Source organism: Spathaspora passalidarum (genome assembly GCF_000223485.1).
Source record: "Spathaspora passalidarum NRRL Y-27907 unplaced genomic scaffold SPAPAscaffold_3, whole genome shotgun sequence".
In the NCBI taxonomy this organism is placed as follows: domain Eukaryota; kingdom Fungi; phylum Ascomycota; class Pichiomycetes; order Serinales; family Debaryomycetaceae; genus Spathaspora; species Spathaspora passalidarum.
In genome coordinates, this window is record NW_006767427.1 from 976,892 (window position 1) to 1,000,391 (window position 23,500).

The window sequence follows — 23,500 nt, forward strand, 5'->3', positions numbered from 1 at the left end:
TTTTTTGGCAGCACTTTTTCCTGCAACAACAAACACTAAAACTTACAACCAATGGACGAAGACTACGAAAAGGAATTGCTAGCCGATCTTCAAGGTTTAAGTGATGGGGAGGAGCTAGATAAAGATGAAGATCTCGTTTTAAATAACGAACAGGGCAGTACCACAGACTCATTTGAGCAAAGACTCCATGATGTAATTGTTGCCAATTCTGTATCCAACTCCTTCCAATCAATACTAAACAACCCAAATATAGAAGAAATAGATGACTTGACGTCTCTTTCTAGGATATATCCTTTAATACCCGAACTAACAGCTAAAATAGAGCAATATGCCAACGACGAAGAGACTGATTATCTAGAGTTGTTGTCTTCGTTAAGTACTGGAATGTTTGACCAGTCAAACGAATACAAGTTTATCCTTACTGTCAATGAATTATCTACAATCATTAATAACGAGATATCAGTGTTTGTCACCTTGATTAAAATGCAATATAAAATTGTATTTCCTGAGTTGGAATCGTTAATTATGAATCCAATAGATTATGTACGGTTAATACTAATATTCAAACAAGACTTAAAGAATATTAAACTGTATGAGCTACAAATGAAGAATATAATTTCAAATGAGAAAGTATTGGTGGTGATTATGGCTGCTTTACATCAAGTAAGCAAACAGTTTGTGTTGTCGGAAGACGACATGAACAAGATATTGTCTTGCGCAACATTAGTGTTAGAGTTGGAAGATATTTTGCATAAACTATCCACCTTTATTTCTGGTAAATTGTCTAAATTTGCACCAAATGTTTCAGCTATAATTGGACCAATAGCCACATCTCAACTATTGATAGCAACAGGCTCTTTAAAACAATTAGCCCAAACGCCATCGTGTAATTTACCATCACTAGGAGTACGAGACCTTTCGTCTACTCAAAAGAATGCTCCTCGTAATATACGACAAACGGGGTACTTGTATCATAGTGATTTGGTGCGGTACTTACCACCAGATATAATTAGATCTGTAATGAGAATAGTAAGTGGTAAGGTAATTCTTGCTGCTAGAATCGATTTATCAAAATCCAACCCCAATGGAGAATCAGGGCAGAAATTTCTTGAAGAGATAAATGTCAAGATTGAGAAATTGTTGACCCCACCAGAGCAAACTCCAGACAAGGCATTGCCGGTGCCAGTTGAACAAAAATCAAAGAAAAGAGGTGGTAAACGATTTAGAAAGATGAAGGAAAGATTTCAAATGTCGGAATTACGCAGTGCCCAAAACAAAATGGAATTCGGTAAAGAAGAAGATACTGTCATGGACGGTTTTGGTGAAGAAATTGGTTTAGGTATGACTAAGAGCGGGGGTTCTGGAAGAATTGGTCAAATTAAAGTGAATACAAACACCAATGCCAGAATGTCCAAGGCCATGATTCAAAGGTTACAAAAACAACAACAAGATACTAGACAGTTGAAACAGAGTATGTTTGATGATGATTTAGACAGTTTGATCTTGAACAATCCTTCGTCTAACAAGCAAGTCGGGACTTCCAAACCAGGAGAAAAGCCTAAACTAGATCTAAAGAATAAATGGCTTGGTGGTATAAGCAAGAAAAGACTAAATGATTCGAGCGACGATGAAAATAAAGATAGAAATAAGCAAAGAAAGCTTTGAAGTATGTAAAACCAGTAACAACCCAGATCTAAGAAGTGGTGCTACTAGTACTAATTCGGGGTTCCGGCTCTTACCTGCAGGAAAACTTTTCACAACCTCTTCATGGGAAAATTAGTCACAAAAAAAAATTTCAATATATAAATTTGAATGTTTTTCTACTGTATGCTATCTGGTAGATTACACTTCATACGAATTGTAAGAAATCTGTTAATCAGTAGAAGGAATCTCATAAACTATCGAAGTTATTCTTCCAATATAATGAGTGAACCAACCAATCCAAAGATTGAACAACCAGCAACTCCTGCTGCTGCTACTGCTGCTGCTCCAGCTCAAGAAGGCGCTGCTCCAGTTGTTAAAACCGCCAAGCAATTGGAAAAGGAACGTAAGCAAGCTGAAAAGTTGGCCAAATTTAATGCTAAGAAGGCTAAGCAAGCTGCAGCTGCTGCCGAAAAGAAAGACAATACTGAACCAAAGAAGCCAAAGAAGGAAAAGAAGGTAGCCGAACCTGTTCCTGAATTCATTGACCAAACCAAACCAGGTGAAAAGAAAATCTTGATGTCTTTAGAAGATGCAGCTTTCAAAGCTTATAACCCAAAGAATGTCGAAAGCTCTTGGTATGCTTGGTGGGAAGAACAAGGATTCTTCAAGCCTGAATTAGATGCCAATGGAGAAGTCAAGAAGGAAGGTGTTTTCACCATTCCATGTCCTCCACCAAATGTTACTGGTGCTTTGCATATTGGACATGCATTGACTGTTGCTATTCAAGATACCATGGTTAGATGGAACAGAATGCAAGGTAAAACTACTTTATTCGTTCCAGGATTCGACCATGCCGGTATTGCCACTCAATCCGTTGTTGAAAAGCAAATATGGGCTAAGGAAAAGAAGACCAGACATGACTATGGTCGTGAAAAGTTTATTGAAAAAGTCTGGGAATGGAAGACTGAATATCATGACAGAATTAAGAACCAATTCAAGAAGTTAGGTGCTTCTTACGATTGGTCTAGAGAAAAGTTTACCTTGGATCCAGAATTATCTGAAGCTGTCACCGAAGCTTTTGTCAGAATGCATGAAGATGGTACTATTTACAGAGCTTCCAGATTAGTCAATTGGTCTGTTAAGTTGAACACTGCCATTTCTAACTTGGAAGTTGATAACAAGACCATTCCAGGTAGAACTTTGTTACCTGTTCCAGGTTATGAAAACAAGATCGAATTCGGTACTTTAACTTCTTTCTCATATCCTGTTGAAGATTCTGATGAAAAGATCACTGTTGCTACCACTAGACCTGAAACTATTTTTGGGGATACTGCCGTTGCTGTTCATCCAAAGGATCCAAGATACACTCATTTGCACGGTAAGTATGTTATCCATCCATTTGTTAACCGTAAATTACCTATCATTTGTGATGCCGAAACTGTTGATATGGAATTCGGTACTGGTGCTGTTAAGATCACTCCAGCCCATGACCAAAACGATTACAACACTGGTAAGAGAAACAATTTAGAATTCATCAACATCTATACTGATGATGGTTTATTGAACGAAAACTGTGGTGAAGAATGGAAGGGTATGAAGAGATTTGATGCCAGAGCCAAGGTTATTGAAGCCTTGAAAGAAAAGGGATTGTATGTTGAACAAAAGGACAATGAAATGACCATTCCTCTCTGTTCTAGATCTGGTGATGTTATTGAACCATTATTGAAACCACAATGGTATGTTAACCAACAAGAAATGGCCAAGGAAGCCATTGCTGCTGTAAAGAGTGGTGAAATTGTCATTACTCCAAAGACCTCCGAAGCTGAATATTTCCAATGGTTGGAAAACATTCAAGATTGGTGTATTTCTCGTCAATTATGGTGGGGACACAGATGTCCTGTTTACTTTGTTACTCTTGAAGGTGAAGAACACGACAGACTTGACAATGAATACTGGGTTTCTGGTAGAACTGAAGCTGAAGCTTTGGAGAAGGCTCAAAAGAAGTTCCCAAACAAGAAATTCACTTTGGAACAAGATGAAGATGTCTTGGATACTTGGTTCTCTTCTGGTTTATGGGCTATTACTACTTTAGGATGGCCAAAGCCAACCAAGGATATGGAATTATTCAGTCCTCAATCCATGTTGGAAACTGGTTGGGATATTTTATTCTTCTGGGTTTCTCGTATGATCTTGTTGACTTTGAAGTTAACTGGTAAGATTCCATTCAAGGAAGTTTTCTGTCACTCCTTGGTTAGAGACGCTCAAGGTCGTAAGATGTCCAAGTCTTTGGGTAATGTTATTGATCCAATTGATGTTATTGCTGGTATTCCATTAGAAGGTTTACATGCTAAATTATTGAGTGGTAACTTGGATCCTAAGGAATTAAAGAAAGCAACTGAAGGACAAAAGTTGTCCTATCCAAAGGGTATTCCTGAATGTGGTACTGATGCTCTTAGATTTGCTCTCTGTGCTTACAGTACTGGTGGTAGAGATATTAACTTGGATATCTTAAGAGTTGAAGGTTACCGTAAGTTCTGTAACAAGATTTACCAAGCTACTAAATTCGTGTTGGGTAGATTAGGTGACGATTATGTTCCTCCAAAGACCAGCGCTTTGTCTGGAAACGAATCCTTAGTTGAAAAGTGGATCTTGTATAAATTATCAATTGCCGCTAAGAACACCAATGAAAGTTTGGAAGCCCGTAATTTCGGTGATGCCACTGGTCACATTTACAACTTCTGGTATGACTTGTGTGATGTTTACATTGAAAACTCCAAGCAATTGATCCAAGATGGTACCCCAGAACAAAAGAAGTCTGCTCAAGATACTTTGTACACTTGTATCGATGGTGCTTTAAGATTAATTCATCCATTCATGCCATTTGTTACTGAAGAAATGTGGCAAAGATTGCCAAGACGTGAAGGTGACAACACTGTCACTATTATGAAGGCTAAGTATCCTACTTATGTTGAACAACTTGACGATGTTGAATCCTTCAAGGCCTACGAATTAGTCTTAGATATCACCAAGAGTGCCAGATCTTTATTGTCTCAATACAACATTACCAAGAATGGACAAGTTTACGTTGAATCTGCCAACGAATCTATCAATAAGATTGCCAATGAACAACACGATTCTATTGTTTCATTGATCAAGGGTGTTGAAAAGATTTTCGTTGTCAAGACTCCAGAAGAAGTTCCATCTGGTTGTGCTTTGCTTTCTGTTGGCCCAGAATGTAACGTCCATGTTTTAGTCAAAGGTCAAATTGACTTGGATGCTGAAATTGCTAAGGTTAACAAGAAATTGGAAGCCGCCAATGATTTCAAGAAGAAGGCTAATGAATCCATTAGTAAGTTTACTGAAAAGACCAAGCCTGAAGCTAAGGATGCTGCTTTCAAGAGATTAGAACATCTTACTGCTGAAATTGAAAGTTATGAACAAACCATCTCCATTTTAGAAAAATTGAAGCTTTAGGACTGTTTCTAGAAAAGTAAATTGTAAGTAGAAATATATAATATCACAAGAATTTTAAGTGACTGCGCCTGGTTGGTGATTGTTGACATGTAGAATTGCACCCTTTGTAGTTGGCGATGGTATACATGATTTCACCTCAAGTGCCAAAAAAAAAAAGAAAAAGAACCGTGCCACTCTCCTATTTTACGACGGATTCAATTTGCAAACTGTTGAACTTGTGCTCAATGGCTTAGTTAATTGGGATGTCACATATTATACACAAAACTGGACGCACGAGAGAGAACACGTCATAGTAGTTTGTAAATATTTCACAAGATGATAGCCGGAAATATGCAAAATTTCACGACGCCACTTTTTACGTATTGTTTTTGATTCAGTTTGTGCGTCGCAGACGTGGATTTGTACTGGTACACTACTATTCCATATACGTAAATATTATTTCATGTCAGAGGGGTGAACAATATCCCCCCTGAGAATGAAGAATGAGGCGAGATTGTCGACTATAAATACGGTAGATTTTCCTGTTGATCTTGTAGAATTTTCTTTTTAAAGTTTTCTGAATCATATAGAAAAGTTTTTTATTTAACACAATGGGTTTCGACGATATTCTTAAAAAGGGTGAACAATTCGTTAAGGATGGTAACATCACTAGTGCTGATGTTAAGGATGCTTACCAAAACTACGAAAGCTCTGGTGGTGACGTTAAGAAGTTTGCCACTGAAACCTACGCTGAATACAAGATCAACCACTCTGGTGACAAGAAGTCCGACGATAAGAAGGATGATGACAAGAAGAACTAAAGAGAGCTTTAATATAAGATTGATTTTGGTTTAATTCATGTTTTTATCATATTTTCCTATATACCGTTCATAACAAAAATATAAGTTTATTATTTTGCATATTCTGCCAAAACTTGGGTCAAGATTTCAGGATACCACCTTTGAGCCACGTCTTGATGGGACTTAATTCTGTTTTTAAATACGGCGTACCCAACTGGCTCTTTGGAAACATCAGGTTTAAATTGGAATCCAACATCAACAGCCCAATCCTTAATTTTCTTATCTCTTTCATCTCTTTGTTTTATTATTTCCTCAGGAATATTTTGCACGGCGGATTTTGAACTATCTAAATCAATAGTTTGGAAAAATGGAATGGAAATTCTCGTGCCCGATCCTGGTTTAGGTATCAAAACACGATGAATGGTAGCCTTACAAACACCTTGAGTAATTGCTTCCATAGTTTGACCGTTATTGACTACCAAGTGACCTGGGAGGTTTGGTACAGTGACCCATTGGCCCTGGAAGTTTTGTACTTGTAATGAGTCTTGATGTGGGGTAGCTTGATAAATATAGGTGATTAAATCTGAATCACGGTGGGGGCCGCAACCTTGTTGAGTTTGTGGGGTATCGTCCAATGCAACCGATTTTGCATCAGTTAAAGCGCTGCCATCTGGGTAAGCAATAAGTTTCATTTTACATTGTTGGTTTGGCTTAAAGTACCCATCCATGGCGCTCTTGTCAAGGCCGATGGATTCTAAAACCAAGCTCCTGAAGATTGAACTTAATTGAGCCATTTTGTTTTGAAAAGTTTCCACTGCAGGTCTAAAGTTTGGTATAGCTTCTTGATCTGGCCAAAGGTTAGGGCCCTCGATATTCTTATAGATTGGATCACCTTCTTTGGGAGGTGGTAACTCTGTACCTAAATCGATTTGCTCTCTCCAATCAGTATGAGATGCAGTGATTTCATTGGCTAATCTTGAGTAGCCCAAGAAATGTGGACTATTGATCATTTCACACTTTAATTTGATTTCGTCAGGAAGAGCAAAGAATTCAAGGGTTTGTTCTTTAAGTTGTTGTAATTCTTGTTCATTTGGGCCCAAAGATTCGTAGTTTTTCAACAAGAGAAATCCAACATTAATCATAGCATCTCGTAACTGTTCCAAGAACTGAGGTTTAGTTTCGGGATTAAGTGCCAAGTTTAAGTCGAGAATTGGAATATTTTGAAACGACATTTTTGCTGTTACCTATAAGGGTAAATATCGGTTGGATAAAGTGGAAAATGATCTAGATATATATATATACTTAGAAATCAAGAGTAAGATACCTCGGGGTATGAAAGAAAATGGTACGAGTTGGATGCCGTGCTTAGCTAATACGATGATTATGCCCTAATTTAACATGACCTGAGCGAGCCACAGTTTTTTGAATTTTTTTTTTTGTAGCTGAAAAAATTTTTGTGGGGCGGCAAAATTTATGTTAACTATGGGATCCGCACAAGGCAACACAAGACTGTGGCAGCTAGTGCCAGCTGTATGAGCCGTGTTGATGGCTTTATCCGTCGATACCCGAACTTATATATAGTAACCTGGTTGCCGTAAGGTGGGGGATCTTTCGATGAGGTATCAGAGCCCGCCGCCTCTAGTTTGATTTGATATGAGTACTCATCTTAAATATATCTTATAATTAGTAAGCGAAGTTTGTTCCGAAAAAGGAAAGTACATACGAGCAAAATGATTTGTTGCAAAAATAAATCTTGCTTTAACTACTTGGAAAGTTAGGTTAGTATGGACAAAAACAGATGGTTGTATGTAGCGAGTATACCAGACTAAAATAAAGCAATATAACTCGAAGTACCTATCAAAGTTATTTGCTTTCCGCCTTGGTCTTGCTAACGAGCAGGTGCGGTGAGATCTAGATCAAGTAACATTTCATGCTTTAAACCTGAAGCCATAGCTACCAGAAACATTATACGTCTCTTCCCCTACCCCTCCTCCTCCTCCTCCCCCATATTCTGATTGCTTCTGTGTCACTTATTACACGCGTTGAATAGGCTTATCTTGACAAACCAGTTGTAGCATGAGAACGCTTTACAACACCATGAAGATAGTCATAAGGTCATATTAAGTTTATTAATTCAATAGTTGGCTACTTTATCCAACTTTTGATGGCATAGTTTGCAACTTATTGATGTCAATTCGTTGTGCTTCCATAGTGTTCTATTAATTTATCGCACTCGCCCACTTGAAAAAACGGCTCGTTGTCAAACGCTGAAAAAAAAAAAATGTTGCCGCTATTTTTGATTCACTATTTTCTTACAGCAACCGATTACCACCGTTTATAGTTATCTACAAGCTTGCCACTGGAATTACCTATAGAGAAAGTCTACAGTTAATCATGTCTAATCTTGTGGCGACTCCAAACATTCAGGACGCTGAACTATTGGTTCCTAAGTCGTTCTTTCTTAGACCCTATGTTTGGCCCTTTACTATAATCTATCCCATTTGTTTCCAAATATACTTTCAGCATTATGATACGTATATCGTGGGTAGGGAATGGACTTTTGTTTACTCCATTGCTATCATTTCTTTGAATTTGTTGTTTTGGTTGATGCCTCACTGGAATATTGACATTGATGCCAAATTCAACTATTCTAAAGTTAATAACGTCGCTGAAGCAAGTTACATCAAAGTCACCCCTGCTCCAAATTCTGGTACGGACGAAATCTGTAAGATTCACCGTGAAACTTTCCACGATGGCGAAAAGCAAACCAGTTTCTTGTATCAAAAGAGAAGATATTTGTTTCATACTGAATTGAGCAAATTTTCTCCACCTGAATTTGTGTTTGATGAATTGCCAAAATTATCGGTTTTCCAAAATACCAAGGGTTTATCTGGTGATTTAGAAAAACAAGTTAGAAATTACGGTCAAAACAAGTTTGATATTCCTATTCCTACCTTTATGGAATTGTTTAAAGAACATGCTGTTGCTCCTTTCTTTGTTTTCCAAATTTTCTGTGTTGCTCTTTGGTGCATGGATGAACAATGGTACTACTCTTTGTTCTCGTTGTTTATGTTGGTCTCTTTTGAAATGACTACTGTTTTCCAAAGAAGAACTACCATGAGTGAATTCCAAAGTATGGCCATCAAGCCTTACAAGGTTTATGTTTACAGAGATGCCAAATGGGTTGAACTTGAAACCACCGAATTGTTGCCTGGTGATGTTATTTCTGTTACTAGAACCAGCGAAGAAAGTGCATTGCCATGTGATTTGTTATTGATTGACGGTTCTGCTATTGTTAATGAAGCTATGTTGTCGGGTGAATCTACTCCATTGTTGAAGGAATCCATCAAGTTGAGACCTTCTGACGATAATTTACAACCAGAAGGTTTCGACAAGAATTCTATTTTACACGGTGGTACTATGGCTTTACAAGTTACCAAACCAGAAAATTCGGTTATTCCAGTTGCCCCAGATAACGGTGCTCTTGCTGTTGTTACCAAGACAGGGTTTGAAACTTCGCAAGGTTCTTTAGTGCGTATGATGATCTTCTCCAGTGAACGTGTCTCTGTTGGTAACAAAGAAGCATTCTTCTTTATTTTGTTCTTGTTGATCTTTGCTATTGCCGCATCTTGGTACGTCTGGGTTGAAGGTACTAGAATGGGTAGAGTCCAATCCAAGTTGATTTTAGATTGTATTATTGTTATTACCTCGGTTGTTCCTCCTGAATTGCCTATGGAATTAACCATGGCTGTTAACTCTTCCTTGACCAAGTTGCAAAAATGCTTTGTTTACTGTACTGAGCCATTCAGAATTCCTTTAGCCGGTAGAATTGATGTTTGTTGTTTTGACAAGACTGGTACTTTAACTGCTGAAGATTTGGTCTTTGAAGGGTTGGCCGGTTTCAATGTTAATGATATTAACCATTTATACAAGTGTGATGAAGCCCCAGAAACCACCTCTTATGTTTTAGGTTCTGCCCATGCATTAGTTAGATTAGATGATGGTGAAGTTGTCGGTGATCCAATGGAGCAAGCTACTTTAAAAGCAGCCAACTGGAAAGTTGGTGGTAATGACACTGTTGAAAGAGACTATGGTAAAAATAGTGCTGCCAAGAGCAAGGCATCCAAGGGTGAAAAGATTAAGATTTTGCGTAGATTCCAATTCTCATCGGCACTTAAGAGATCATCTACCATTTCTCAAGTTAGTGCCATCTCAGGAAAGAATTTTGTTGCTACTAAGGGTGCCCCGGAAACTATTCGTACCATGATTGTTGATGCTCCAGAAAATTATGAAGATATTTACAAGTCATTCACTAGAGCCGGTTCTCGTGTTTTGGCATTAGCTTACAAGTATTTGGATACCAGTGTTAATGTCAACAAGGTTAAGCGTGAAGATATCGAATCTGGATTAAAGTTTGCTGGTTTTATCGTGTTTCACTGTCCATTAAAGAACGATGCTATTGAAACTATCAGAATGTTGAATGCTTCTTCCCATCGTTCCGTCATGATCACTGGTGACAATCCATTGACTGCATGTCATGTTGCCAAGGAAGTTCGTATTACTACTAAGGATGTATTGATTTTAGATGCCCCTGAAGAACATCATGAAATTGGTGAAGATGATAATTTAGTATGGAGAAACGTTGACGAATCTGTTATTATCCCATACATGTCGTCTGACCCAATAAATGTTGAATTGTTTGCCAAGTATGATATCTGTATTACTGGACATGCCTTGATGCATTTGAGTGAACATGCCCAAATCTTGGAATTGTTGAAGCATACTTGGGTTTACGCCAGAGTTTCACCAAACCAAAAGGAATTCATCATTACTTCATTGAAGGATGCTGGTTACAACACTTTAATGTGTGGTGATGGTACTAATGATGTTGGTGCTTTAAAGCAAGCTCATATTGGTGTTGCCTTGTTGAACGGTACTGAAGAAGGTATGAAGAAGATTGCCGAAAATAGAAAGATGGAAATGAGTGCTAGAGTTTATGACAAACAAGTTGCTCTTTTCACTCAATGGAATAGACCTCCTCCACCTGTCCCTGCTTTGATTGCCCATTTGTATCCTCCAGGTCCATTAAATCCAAAGTATTTGGAAGCTATGGAAAAGAAGGGTGTTGAAATCACTCCTGAAATGAGAAAAGCTGTTGAGATTGCCAATAAGCAACCATACAAGCCACCTAAGAAGACTGATCTTGCTGTTGCAGAATCTAAAGAAAAAGGTGGATTTGCTGATACTTTATTGGGTGCCTTGAATGATGCTGAATTAGATGATGAAACTCCTGCTTTGAAGTTGGGTGATGCCTCGGTGGCTGCTCCATTCACTTCCAAGTTGTCCAATGTTAGTGCTGTTACTCATATCATTCGTCAAGGTCGTTGTGCTTTGGTTTCTACTATCCAAATGTACAAGATTTTAGCATTGAATTGTTTGATTTCTGCTTATTCCCTTTCTGTGTTGTATTTGGCTGGTATTAAGTTTGGTGATGGACAAGCCACCATTTCCGGTATTTTATTGAGTGTTTGTTTCTTGTCTATTTCTCGTGGTAGACCATTAGAAAAGTTGTCGAAGGAAAGACCTCAAGATGGTATTTTCAACATTTACATTATGGGATCCATTTTGGGTCAATTTGCCATTCACATCATCACTTTGGTTTACATCACTCGTGAAATTTACATTTTGGAACCAAGAGAACCTCAAGTTGATTTAGAAAAGGAATTCAGTCCTTCCTTATTGAACACAGGTATGTTTTTGTTGCAATTAGCCCAACAAGTTTCCACTTTTGCTGTCAATTACATTGGATTACCATTTAGAGAAAGTATCAAGGACAATAAGGGTATGTATTATGGATTATTGGGGGTTGCTGGATTGGCCATTGCTGGATCCACTGAATTCATTCCTGAATTGAATGAAGCTATGCAGTTTGTTCCAATGAGTCAAGAGTTTAAGGTCAAGTTGACTGGAAGTATTTTGGTTGATTTGGGTGTAACTTACCTTATTGAAGTCACCTTGAAGCATTTCTTTATGAATTCAGCTGCTGCTGATATTGCCTTGAGAGAAGATGACGAGGATGCAGGTTATTTCGATGACAAGAAGGTCATTGATGAAGAATAGAGGTGTTGAGTTTTTTTTAATAGATGTGGGAGGGAGGGGAGTTTGTTCCTTCACGAAAACTTTTAGTTGTTTATGTAAACACTATATATAGTAATACAGTTAGTGTAATATTTTGAGGTCTTGCGTTCGATTTAAGTTCGACACTTTGACAATTTGAATTCCTTTTGAGTCGATTATGGAAAATTTGGATTCACTTGAATTGGCTTGCAATTTATTGTGAATCAAGCTAACCACATCCTTTACTTCCTTGGGATCTAATGGGTATGATGAACTATCAATGATCGTTTGTGTTAATTTAGTTAATGAAAATGATTTGCACTGGGTGGAGGATTCTAAATGTGAGTTGTAAAGTTGGAAGATCACATCGTAAACCATTTGGACTTTTTGGAGGAGATACTTTTCATACTTGACTTCTGAAGAATTTGCCACGTCTGCTTCTTGTTCCCGTTTCAACTTCTCCTTCAATCGAATTCTCTCAAGGAGCGACATGCCGTTATTTTTCTGTTTTTCTGTGTGTTCTTCCTTTGATTTGAATTTAAACTTTGATGAATCGTTCTTCAACTCGGTGAGTGAAATTTTTATAGGTGAAGAACCGGTTGATTTGGGTTTTACGATCTTGCTAGGCAGCGTTGGCCTCGATCTGGGTTCGTGTTTGATTATGCTTGATAATTCTATGCTTCCCAATAGGTCTTGGCTGGGATTATCTCGGATCCATTGATTTACCTGGCTGATAAACTTGGGCTTTCGTGTGGTGTGGATCAACGATACATTATGAGGGAACTTGATATATGTTGCAGAGTTCTCACTATTCACGAAAACATGATATGCATTCAGATCGATGTAAAAGATCTGTTCTAGATCTGTTACAGTGATCTTTCTCTTTAGCAACGACGTGGCTGATTCAAGAACTTTATCTAATGTCGTGTGGGTAGTATGATTGGAATAATGCAAGGTTAAGACGGTGTCTATCGCGGCATATGTCGCGATCATTTCGACAAACATACATTTGGGTATAATTGGATGTCGTTGTATATCTATCGTCATGCTAATGTCTATTAGTGTGTTAATGCTTGGTACTGAAGAGGTTAGATAGACGCGTAAATTGATCTAGTGGGAAAATGAAAATAGGCGCGCAAGATAAAAAAAAAAATCATAAAATCGGAATTGGTAGCGTTGCTTTATGGGGGGGATTTGGTACCACCATTGTAACACAGAATGTGAGACTTTCTGAAGTAAGTTTTTCTACGAGTGTGTTCGCTTGGTGCCTTGCCACTAGAAGCAGCAACAGATCTTACTAACCACTTAGTACGGCATTCATTGTATGCAGTAGCATAACGTCCGCCTTAAACCGAGAGATGGCACTCAAAGAAAAAAATAAAAAAACAATCTTGCGCGGCAGAATATCTCCGAGATGGCCCTTGTTGATTCTATGCTACAACAATCTACCACTCACAACTTTAGTTGCTTTTTAGTCTTCAAGCATATTTATAGATAGATTACAAGGGTATATCCCTGTTGAATTAATGAGCAAACGAAGAGAAGATCATTTACACAAAGGGTCTACGGTATCACCATACGAAGCATTGGTTTCGGGATCCATATCCGGAGCAGTTGCACGGTAAGTACATTCTAACTAGACATATAGCCACACTAACACACACTAACACTTGTTACAGAGCGGTCACTGCACCTTTAGACACCATAAAAATCCGATTACAACTCAGTCCCAAGAACTTCAAACAGCGAAAGTCCGTGTTCACCATTGTCAAGAACCTTGTTCAAAACGAAGGTCTTGCTGCGTTATGGAAGGGAAACGTTCCCGCCGAGATCCTCTACATTATATACGGTGGGGTTCAGTTCACTTCTTACTCGGTACTTAACAAGTGGTTAAGTCAATACAGCAATCTCAATTCAGCCACCCATGCATTGGTGGTTGGTGGTGGGGCCGGGATCGCAAGCACACTTACAACATACCCGTTTGACTTGTTGCGGACCCGATTGGTAGCTAATTCAGAGAGAAACTTCCTATCTATGACAGGCACTATTAAGAAGATTATGAAGGAAGAGGGAATTGTGGGGATGTTTGCCGGGGCGAAACCAGCAATGCTTTCAGTGGCATCGACTACAGCATTAATGTTCTGGTCATATGAATTAGCCCGAGATTTCGCCACTGATTACAAACATATCCCGTTTATAGAGGGGTTCTGTGGGTTCCTTGCTGGGGCTACTTCCAAGGGTATAACATTTCCGTTGGACACTTTGAGAAAGAGATGTCAAATGCATTCAATTGTCTATGGAAAGGACGGCGCCAGTGCCATTACCATATTCAAAAACATAATTACACGAGAAGGGGTGTTTGGGTTATACAAGGGGTTCGGAATTAGTGTCCTTAAAACGGCACCAACCAGTGCTATATCATTATTCATGTACGAATACACTCTTACTGCATTAAGGAGAACTAAAAATCAAATCATGGAAGATTAAAAAAGAAAAAAAAAAAGTATTTAGCTATATTTTAAATAAATAATCATCATCAATATCATCGATACTGTTATTCTCATCACGAACATCGTTAGAAAAGTTACCATATACATTAACAAACCCATTTTCTTCGCTTTCGTCAATTTCATTCAAAATCTCCTCTTCGTCGTCTTCGTCCCCCTCCAATTGAAGACCGTAATATCGCGTCAACAGATCGGGCAGGATATACTCCTTGTCCTCGTCATCGGAATCATAATGCAATCTTTGACTTGTATTTTCTGATGTGTTTGTTGTTTGGGTATGTGAATGTGAAATACCTGTGGCCATTTCTCTATTATCTTTTGAGTGGGCGTATAAGGATTGAGAATTGGCAAGAAGGTTTTGTAATCTTCCCAGTTTAACAACTACGCTTTCGGGACTACTGGATGCAGATGGTTCATCGGTATCCTGAGTATTTGCAGCGGGGACGACAGGTGACATTTTTGGCGATTCAGTCAAGGTGAGTATTTGTCTCTTTGATGGTTTATGCGATGCAGTTTGTTGTGCAAATGTCAACTGGTTGCGAATGTACAATGGTAAGCTCTCTCCAACAAGCGATATGCGACGCCTATCAGAAGAAAGCGTGTATCCCTTGTCTTCAATTTGTTTTAAGTTTGTTTTTGATTTCGTTTTCTTTTTGGTTCCTAGTAACAGAAACTTTTTATGGGATTTGTTTTGGGTAGATTTGGTTGATTTCATGGGAGCTCTAGGACCTACCTCAGCCTTGGTTATGACATTGACGGTCGTAGTTTCGGGCCCGGCTGGAGCAGTCAATATGGATTCGTCAAGTACATTTCCTCGATCGATTGATGTTGGCTTGGGATGCATTAAATCGAGGGATAGTCTCCGTTGTTTTTTTGTAAGTTGCGGCAATCCAACTTGTGGCGTTAAAGATCCTCTAGATTGAACCTTGGGTAGAGTTTGTCGTGGTTCAGACACTGTATTATCTCCACTAATATCTCTTTGGACATTCTTGAACTCAATATTCGAGGGCATTCGCTCAATTGGTTGTTCCTCTACATTCTGTGGATGTGGCACTGGCTCTGGCACTGGCTCTGGCACTGGCTCTGGCAAATCAACCTTGAATTGCTCAAGGCCAATGGTCTCAATCATCAGCACAACCTCACGATACAACGGATTCCCCTTATTCTTCCAACCAGATATAATCTTACTAATATCCAACTCTCCTTCGTCATCCCACTGATCAAACATGTCGTCATAGATCTCATCCACTTTCAACTGAAGGAACTCCCGATCATTCACACCCACCACATTGATCAACTCTGCCCAATTGATACGCTTATAAAACAGACGAGGGTGACTCTCTGATAAGCTCTTAACGTACTGTTTAATATACTCTTCCAATTTCCTCTGTTTGATCTCGGTCCAATCCTATAGATTAAAGTTAGTACCTGGTTTCGTGCAGGTCGCGGGGCAAAATGTGGTACATACTTCTTCAGGATCTATCGTCTGATCCAGCTTGGTATCACCAGTAACAGGTTGAATAACAAGCGACATGCTTATATTCTGATTGATCAACCCTTTCCCTGAATCCAATACTAATTATAAAGAAAAAGGAGGTTACCTTTCAGTTTGTTTAAATTTAGGTAACTTTAGTAGTCTCACTCCTCGTTTGCGCGTTATCTAGCACAAAAGAAAAATAAAGTTACACTTCAATTCTTTACCCAAAAATAGAAAACTCTCCACCTCATTAGTAGCCCGCATCTATTCAACATCACTCAATAAACAAAAAAAATTAATGTGTTGTTATATTTCAATGGACGAGTCCGGAGTCGAACCGGAGACCTTTCGCATGCTAAGCGAACGCGCTACCAACTACGCCACACGCCCTAGAAGAAAACTGGTCCCTAGCAGGATCGAACTGCTGATCTTGGCGTTATTAGCACCACGCCTTAACCAACTGGGCCAAGGGACCTGTTTTTGTTTCAGAAATTCTCAATTTTCAAAGTTAAGAATTTTTTTTTAGTAAGCTTGTCACATGATCAACTTTTTCAGAATGAAATTGGGTATATCAACAAACAATTGGCGTTCTATAGTTACAAGAAGATTACCATGCCCTACCTTTATGTGATATTGAGGTTAGAAGTGTGACTGAGATCTGGATATATGTTTGGAGAAATGATGCAAGAAATCACTTCTGAGTGAGAAGATCCTTTTGAAGGATTAAAATTGACATGTTTAAAAGCATTATGTGGGAGTTTCAAGACTATATATGGTTAAGTTTATGTTCAGGGGTGCATTGAAGTTTTTAGTTTACCAAAGGAATATATTTCTGCAACTTATTAATACATGTACTTTGGATGTATTTTGTGTGAATTTCTGGAGAAAATTTTGCAAAAACTATAATGTTTCCAATTTCACTCCTTCAAACTTTAAGCTACTACCGGGAGATCAGTCTTTAGGAGTATGCAACACCTAGAGACGATTAAACACGAAGTATCGCCCATTACTTAGCGCAAAGGTGTTTTTCTAATCTTGTTCCAAAGCTACCCCCTCAAGCTTGCAAATATTACAGTTTTACAAAGCCCAACCCCAAATTCCTAAACCATACTTATCAAAACTCCAACCAACACCAAATAAATCCACCAATCCAACCCTGTTCATAAACCTTCTAACTGTCCATCTTCGGTGGTTGCAAAAAAAAAGTAACCTCCCACCATCTGTTCCAAAAAAATCGTGCCCCAACCAAAATCATCGTGCTCTTCTCAAATAAAATTTCCACAAGATTGCACATCAGCTTTATATCTTTACAGAAATCAATGAAGTTTCTCGTATCAGCCGACGACACCGGCGCAGTCAAGGAAGTCATATGTGGACGTGGGACTGACACATCCAAGCAATCCGCACCACAACCCAAATCCATCAAGAATTTCTGCCGTGAACCCAATGCCACTCGAAAAACCCGAGTTGTCAAGTTAGAAAAGTACAACTACCAATATGCTATCGGTGTTCGAATTGGTGGCAGTGTTTGCATATACGAAATCGAGGACGAAGAGGAAGAGAGCAAAGAGGATAACAAGGAAAAAAAGGAAGGCGAAGAAGAGGAGGATGATAACTATAAACTTGTGCATGAATTCAAATTACCCAATGTGGAAACCGACAAACCAGTAGCATTAATCAAGGTGGAGATCCTTGAAAGTGTGATTGTGGCTTATGAATCAGGCAAAGTGTTTTTAATCCACGTCAATGAAAAATTCGATTTCGAGCCTTTGCAACTTGCATTGCCAAGCACTAAACCAATCAGCGCATTTGCCATGAATCCAACCAAGGAAAACATTTTTGCATTTGGTGGTGAAGAAAACGACCTCCAGATCATAAAGTTGTTTGAAACCGGAGTCAACCATACCATTTTCAAAAAGAAGGATTATGCCAACGCATTCGTTCCTTCCGTCATATACCGAGCCAAGAATGTCAAGAACGACCATTTGGATTTGCGAGTACCTGTTTGGATAACTCAAATCATATTCTGGCAAGATTTAGACAAGGGATACAAGGTGATTACATCCACGAGATACGGTCAAGTGCGAGTATACGATACTACACACGGCAGAAGACCAGTTGGAGATTACCAACTTTGTGACCAACCAATAGTGACAATGACCATGACTGAAGATGAACAAGACCCTGAAATAATAGTCACTACTACCCATGGACTTGTGGCTAAACATTCCTTATATCAAGTCCATGATCGTGCATTCAAATCTAATTCTGCATCAGCTGGTGAAATCATCAAGCCGGTGTTGCAATTGAGAGGTAAATATTCTCAAGGTGGGAACACCGGGGCTATCTTGGCTGCTGAAGCATGCGAGGATATCTTTGCAACTGCCGGGTTAGACAGATACTTGCGTGTGTTTGATCTTGCATCGAGAGATCTTTTGGCTAAAGTATATCTTGGTGTTGAAGTGTCTTCATTAGTTGTGTTGGACACTGAAGATGACGACATCGAAGAGGTTACCACCGAAGAAACCAAGCAAGTGAAAAAGAGAACTAGAGATGTCGAAGAAGATAGCGAGGAAGAAGAAGAAGAATTATGGGACCAATTGGAAAGCAGTTCCAAGAAGTCTAAGCAGTAAAAAAAAAATAGCTAGTTGTACTATAATAAAAATACAGTAGAAATCAATTCATTATCTATATAAACTCACCAACCATGATCAAATAGCATACTTACACTCTCCCCATTATTGATTCTTCTAATGGCTTCAGCAAATATTCTACTAACATCCAACACTTCTAACTTGTCACCCAAGATAGCTACATGCTCACCTTGAGGCACAGAATTAGTGGTGATAACTTTATCAATGGCACTCTTGTTGATACGATTAAGAGCATCACCGCTAAACACACCATGGGTGACTAAAGCATAAACGTATTTTGCTCCCGAATCTTTCAATAACTTGGCAGCACGGGTAATGGTGTATGAAGTATCCACCAAATCGTCAATCAAAACACACACTTTGTCCTTGACGTCCCCAACCAACATGGTAGTGGCTACCATGGTGGTTTGTTGCAGGAGGGAAGATTGCATGTTTGACGAAGTAGTCAGCGGCGGGTTCTTGCCGATCTTGGCTCTTCTTTCTTTATGTATCAAGGCAAACGAACACCCAATGGCATCGGCGACGGCAGTGGCACGTTTGGCACCACCACTGTCGGGACTAACCACGACACAATCTCGGTAATTAGGAATGTAATCGACGATGTAGTGTTGTAAAAGGGGACGCAGGTACAAGTTGTCCACGGGGACGTTGAAGAACCCTTGGAATTGAGGATCGTGCAAGTCCATGGTGATCATTCTGTCTGCACCGGCAGTTTGCAACAAATTAGCAATGAGGGTACCATTTGGTGATACCCATTGTTTATAGCCACTTTCAGTCTTTCCAGAAGCATCTACTTGGAAGTTTGTCGATGCAGCGTTGGTGACTATGGATTTAGGAGAATAGCTTCTAATAGGCAATGGTTGTTTGACAGCACTGAAGATACCACTGGTGTTGTTCTGGGCACCTAATTGGAATCTATCACCTTCCTTTTTAGAAAGCGGTTTGGGGGTTCCAGGAGCACTTTCAAAAGTGTAATGGTCTTTCTTGGTAATGATGCTGGGGGCACCAGTGTGACTGGCCTGATGAGGCACATCTGGTTGTCTTGAGTATGGGAAAAGTGGCAATACTGCAGTAACACGCTTGGCACTGGCGGTCTTACAGGCGGAAATCATGATTAGCAACTCGATAAAGGCGTCATTGACGTGGCCGCATCCGCTCTGGACTATAAAGACGTCTTTTTCACGAACACTGTCTTTAATTTCAATCAGGGTTTCTCCATTGGCGAATTTCCGAGATTCGGCTTCTCCCTGTTGCAATGTGAGGTTACGACAGATGGAACGGGTGAGATTGGGATGGGTTGATCCTCCTAACACTATCAAGTCTCTCATTTACTTCTATTGATTGGTGTTTGCTTCTGTTGATACAAACTTTGTGGTTCTTTTTTTTTTTTTTTACATTAATTTTTTTTTCTTCTTCTCCGGATGGTTCGATGAGGGTGATTCTCCACGAGGGGCTTTTTCCACTTCGTTCCATTGGTGATTGCAAAACAGAAAACTACAAGCGAGATTAATGAATAATGTCACATTCTAATATCTAACTTCATACGAACCAGCTTGGGATGTATACTTGACCCATTTGAGCGTTTTATAATTACTCTTCTCTTGCACACGAAGGAACTTCACCGTTAAGCCCGAACACGAGAACATATCCAACACAAAATCTAACGTAATTGGCGGTCTGGCCCAGTACAATAATTCGTCAGATTCTCCACTTAGTTCAACTTCCGCAGTGAGTACTTGCTCTTGAGAACCAAAGAACTTATTAAACTTCCACAAGATTACATGTTCTTCGGGATGATACTTGGCTTTACCAGTCGAGTGTTGAATGAGTTTCAGCGTTACTGTTTTAGGAGTAGGAATCTTCACCACTACATTAGTGGCAGGCAACTTTACCGGGAAGAACGACTTGATTACAATCTTGTACATCAATCTGTTTCTTCCAATCTCTTGCACCTGGGGATATATTCGGAACGGAAGATTTATACTCAGATGACAATTATAACTCATTAATTGGAATTCCCCATCGGGCGGAGTGAATTGAATCACTCGATCGTTTTCAAACGTTCTCAAATCGACACACTGGTGGAATTTGGAATCTTCAAGAACAACAAATCCTCGGTCTTGACCGTAGTCGTCACCTGAGTTGGGTTTGTAATTGACCAATACGGTATTGGCATTGAACCCGAACTTACACAGTGGCATTCCTGACAAATGTGTCTTCATTTGAATCGATCCATCCACATAGCTTCGCAAGATCTCCGATTGTTGATTCATCAACACATTAACCTTTTCAGTAACATTCAAGTATATTTCATTACGACGGTACTTTAACCCCTGGGATCTCCAAGTTATGTTTGATGCAAGAGGTGGAGGTGAGCCGGCGGAATTGGAGGGTATGAGTGACGAACTGGTTCTTGACAACTCGGGGTTTTTCAAGGTTGGTTTCCGCATCATTTTGAACACTTTGTCGGAATCATTCAAACAAGAAATGAAATTCTTTAAATAACTCAAATCTAAATTCGTAGGGAACCCGAAATCGCACGACTCGTCAATTATCTCATACACCAAGTTGAAATTGTTGATTATTGCTTCGTCGGTCAATACATCGGCGCTTCCTCGTTTGTCCATAGTTACTGAGCGTAACAACAACTCCAATTTGTACAAGTACTCTAAAATACTAGCACAGTCCTGGTTCGAACGAGTCACGGCACATATCCACACCAGACCAGACTTGATGTATATGAATGAGGTTGAACCTAGTGTCAACACCGGTGATTTCGTGCTGCTGTCGCGAGACCGGGTCTGGGTGATCACCTGGATCCGGAACACGTCGGATATAGTTCGTTTGACATCGTCTTTGAAGAGCTTTGAGATTAATATATCTCCTTTGCTGTCATATAGGAAGATAGCACTTATCATGGAGAGACCAAAGTGTAGTATTTAAGGGTGAAATGAACGAATGTGAGTGAATAAACCCTTTAATGTTTTACTCGGCGATTACATTTTTTTCTTGGTCGGTTGACACTGCGATCAGATTGGATCGCGTAATTTTGCAACCAAGAGGAAATAATTACTTACAATTAATGCAATTACAATATACATGCTATTGGTATATTTACATGCCAGCACCAGCAGCCTTGGCCTTTTTGTCATGTCCGGCTTTACGGTTGTGATTGGCTTTGCTAGCCTTGTTACGTTCATTTCTAGCTTGGGTACGCTTGGACGAAGCACCACTCTTTTTCTGCGGGGTCGAAGAACCCGAAGCTGAAGGTACTGGCGATGGAGAGAGAGACGAAGCCGTGGAAGCAGATTCATCCTCAACCACCTTCTTAGTCCGTCTATTAGGATTACCACCACCATAAAAGAAATCCTCTTCCAACAACTTAAACCTACGTGGAGACTTCAACAACATTCGTAACCACCCTTCAATCTGCTCATCTGACCAGTTGGTACTCTTTTTCAACTCTTGACGAGAACTAGACTTTCTCTTGGTTTTCTCAAATGATTCCGGACCTTGTCTCTTAAACACACTAAACAAGAATCGTTCGCGTTCGTCTATCCCACTTCCAATTGCTCCGCTAGACTCATCCTCAAGAACAGCCATCTTACCCGAAGGCTTCTTCTTAGTATCTTCAAGTGCTGCACCTGTGGTCTTTTCCTGGTCTTCATATGTATCATCAGGTTCATCCTCATCACTCTCATACATTAGTCTCAATGCCGCACTCAACGTTTTCTTCTTCAAGTCTGCACTTGCAGGCTCGATCTTATCACGATCTTTCTTGCCAAATATGATTGTTGTTCCAGAAAAGTCACCCTTGGAAATCTTATCATCATCGTAAATAGAACGTTTGGCGGCTTTCCCTTGAGGTTTCTTGACGGTTACTTTAGGAGTAGACTTTTCCTTCTTTATCTTTTTCTTTGGTGCTTGTTCAGGTATGCTATCTATCATATCAGGGTTCTCCAATAATAGGTTCGTCACATGCTCAGAATCACCGTTGTTTTCCTTGAGAATATACTTTGCCTTGGCTTCAGTAAGTTGAGGAAACAAATCAACCAAGAGAGAAATCCCCTCAATATTCTGTTCAAATCCATCATCATCTTCATCATCTTCATCTTCATCCTCGTCCTCTTCAAACTTGATAGATCTGAGAAACGGTAGTCTCTCTTCCAAACTAGGAACCAATTCCTTGTATGCATCAGAAATAATAATCGAACTAAACAACGGCGAGAGTTCCAATGAGTTTATCGAAGTAATCCCCAATTCCATGGCCAACTTGGCCAATTTCGAAGTCGACAACGAAATCACAGAAATGATCATCACTTGCTTGATAACATCAGCATAAAGGCTTGCCCCGCCTAAGTAATCCTGTTCCAAGGCCTCTATCCATGTCAGATCAACAAAACTTTCTGCAAATGGCAATGAAGTACCACGTGAGATTTTCTTATTGACGCTGGCCGAAGAGCCCATTGCAAATGTGGTACGTATCGAGGATGTATGCTGGCCCAATAATATTGACAAACATTCCAAATCATCCGGAGTGAACTTTCCTTGTAAGATCATGGACTTGATGTGTTTTTGAACACTAGGTATACTGGAAATATTTGATGATTTCTTGTTGTCATTGAATTTAGATTTGTATGAACCCTCGACTAATCCCCGTACTAAACTGGTATTGCCCTTCGCGTACACTCTAATGAAATGCCACACTACTTCTCCAGTCAAGTTCAATTTTACGAGACTATAACTCTTAATCACTTGAAACACCAACACTCGCAATGTTGCCGTGTTTTGCTTAATATCAGGGTTGATTGCCCCTAGTGAAAAAATCTTGCTTCCCTCCTCACATGT

General features: G+C 39.5%; 12 protein-coding genes across 12 annotated transcripts; 6 read left to right on the forward strand and 6 right to left on the reverse strand. All coding sequences in view use genetic code 12, as the record gives it.

The window, feature by feature from the left end:
• Positions 1-24: 24 nt before the first annotated feature.
• Positions 25-1,821, forward strand: SPAPADRAFT_150803 (U4/U6-U5 snRNP complex subunit; the record flags this gene model as incomplete). The annotated part of the gene is made up of 1 exon (XM_007374582.1): positions 25-1,821. The coding sequence occupies one exon, from the start codon at positions 52-54 to the stop codon at positions 1,663-1,665; it is 1,614 nt and encodes a 537-aa protein (XP_007374644.1).
• Positions 1,822-2,220: 399 nt separating this feature from the next.
• VAS1 (valine--tRNA ligase) lies at positions 2,221-5,118 on the forward strand (the record flags this gene model as incomplete). The annotated part of the gene is made up of 2 exons (XM_007374583.1): positions 2,221-2,439; positions 2,530-5,118. 2 exons carry the CDS (start codon positions 2,221-2,223, stop codon positions 5,116-5,118), a joined length of 2,808 nt encoding a protein of 935 aa, XP_007374645.1.
• A 477-nt stretch (positions 5,119-5,595) lies between these two features.
• SPAPADRAFT_60442 (uncharacterized protein) lies at positions 5,596-6,016 on the forward strand (the record flags this gene model as incomplete). The annotated part of the gene is made up of 1 exon (XM_007374584.1): positions 5,596-6,016. The coding sequence occupies one exon, from the start codon at positions 5,709-5,711 to the stop codon at positions 5,916-5,918; it is 210 nt and encodes a 69-aa protein (XP_007374646.1).
• On the reverse strand, positions 5,596-7,303 carry SPAPADRAFT_60443 (uncharacterized protein; the record flags this gene model as incomplete). The annotated part of the gene is made up of 1 exon (XM_007374585.1): positions 5,596-7,303. The coding sequence occupies one exon, from the start codon at positions 7,127-7,129 to the stop codon at positions 6,008-6,010; it is 1,122 nt and encodes a 373-aa protein (XP_007374647.1).
• Positions 7,304-8,291: 988 nt separating this feature from the next.
• SPF1 (ion-transporting P-type ATPase) lies at positions 8,292-12,017 on the forward strand (the record flags this gene model as incomplete). The annotated part of the gene is made up of 1 exon (XM_007374586.1): positions 8,292-12,017. The coding sequence occupies one exon, from the start codon at positions 8,292-8,294 to the stop codon at positions 12,015-12,017; it is 3,726 nt and encodes a 1,241-aa protein (XP_007374648.1).
• Positions 12,018-12,070: 53 nt separating this feature from the next.
• SPAPADRAFT_60444 (uncharacterized protein) lies at positions 12,071-13,077 on the reverse strand (the record flags this gene model as incomplete). The annotated part of the gene is made up of 1 exon (XM_007374587.1): positions 12,071-13,077. One exon carries the CDS (start codon positions 13,059-13,061, stop codon positions 12,117-12,119), a length of 945 nt encoding a protein of 314 aa, XP_007374649.1.
• A 369-nt stretch (positions 13,078-13,446) lies between these two features.
• On the reverse strand, positions 13,447-16,197 carry SPAPADRAFT_60445 (uncharacterized protein; the record flags this gene model as incomplete). The annotated part of the gene is made up of 3 exons (XM_007374588.1): positions 13,447-13,633; positions 13,692-15,929; positions 15,990-16,197. 2 exons carry the CDS (start codon positions 16,053-16,055, stop codon positions 14,526-14,528), a joined length of 1,470 nt encoding a protein of 489 aa, XP_007374650.1.
• Positions 13,541-14,501, forward strand: SPAPADRAFT_50050 (thiamine transporter; the record flags this gene model as incomplete). Its single annotated transcript, XM_007374589.1, has 2 exons — positions 13,541-13,635; positions 13,694-14,501. The coding sequence occupies 2 exons, from the start codon at positions 13,541-13,543 to the stop codon at positions 14,499-14,501; spliced, it is 903 nt and encodes a 300-aa protein (XP_007374651.1).
• Positions 16,198-17,307: 1,110 nt separating the features above from the next.
• Positions 17,308-20,015, reverse strand: PRS5 (ribose phosphate diphosphokinase subunit; the record flags this gene model as incomplete). Its single annotated transcript, XM_007374590.1, has 1 exon — positions 17,308-20,015. One exon carries the CDS (start codon positions 19,978-19,980, stop codon positions 18,697-18,699), a length of 1,284 nt encoding a protein of 427 aa, XP_007374652.1.
• Positions 17,318-18,631, forward strand: NSA1 (ribosome biosynthesis protein; the record flags this gene model as incomplete). The annotated part of the gene is made up of 1 exon (XM_007374591.1): positions 17,318-18,631. One exon carries the CDS (start codon positions 17,318-17,320, stop codon positions 18,629-18,631), a length of 1,314 nt encoding a protein of 437 aa, XP_007374653.1.
• A 96-nt stretch (positions 20,016-20,111) lies between the features above and the next one.
• APM4 (Apm4p) lies at positions 20,112-21,614 on the reverse strand (the record flags this gene model as incomplete). The annotated part of the gene is made up of 1 exon (XM_007374592.1): positions 20,112-21,614. One exon carries the CDS (start codon positions 21,568-21,570, stop codon positions 20,179-20,181), a length of 1,392 nt encoding a protein of 463 aa, XP_007374654.1.
• Positions 21,615-21,727: 113 nt separating this feature from the next.
• On the reverse strand, positions 21,728-22,923 carry SPAPADRAFT_60448 (uncharacterized protein; the record flags this gene model as incomplete). The annotated part of the gene is made up of 1 exon (XM_007374593.1): positions 21,728-22,923. The coding sequence occupies one exon, from the start codon at positions 22,916-22,918 to the stop codon at positions 21,767-21,769; it is 1,152 nt and encodes a 383-aa protein (XP_007374655.1).
• Between the last annotated feature and the right edge of the window lie 577 nt (positions 22,924-23,500).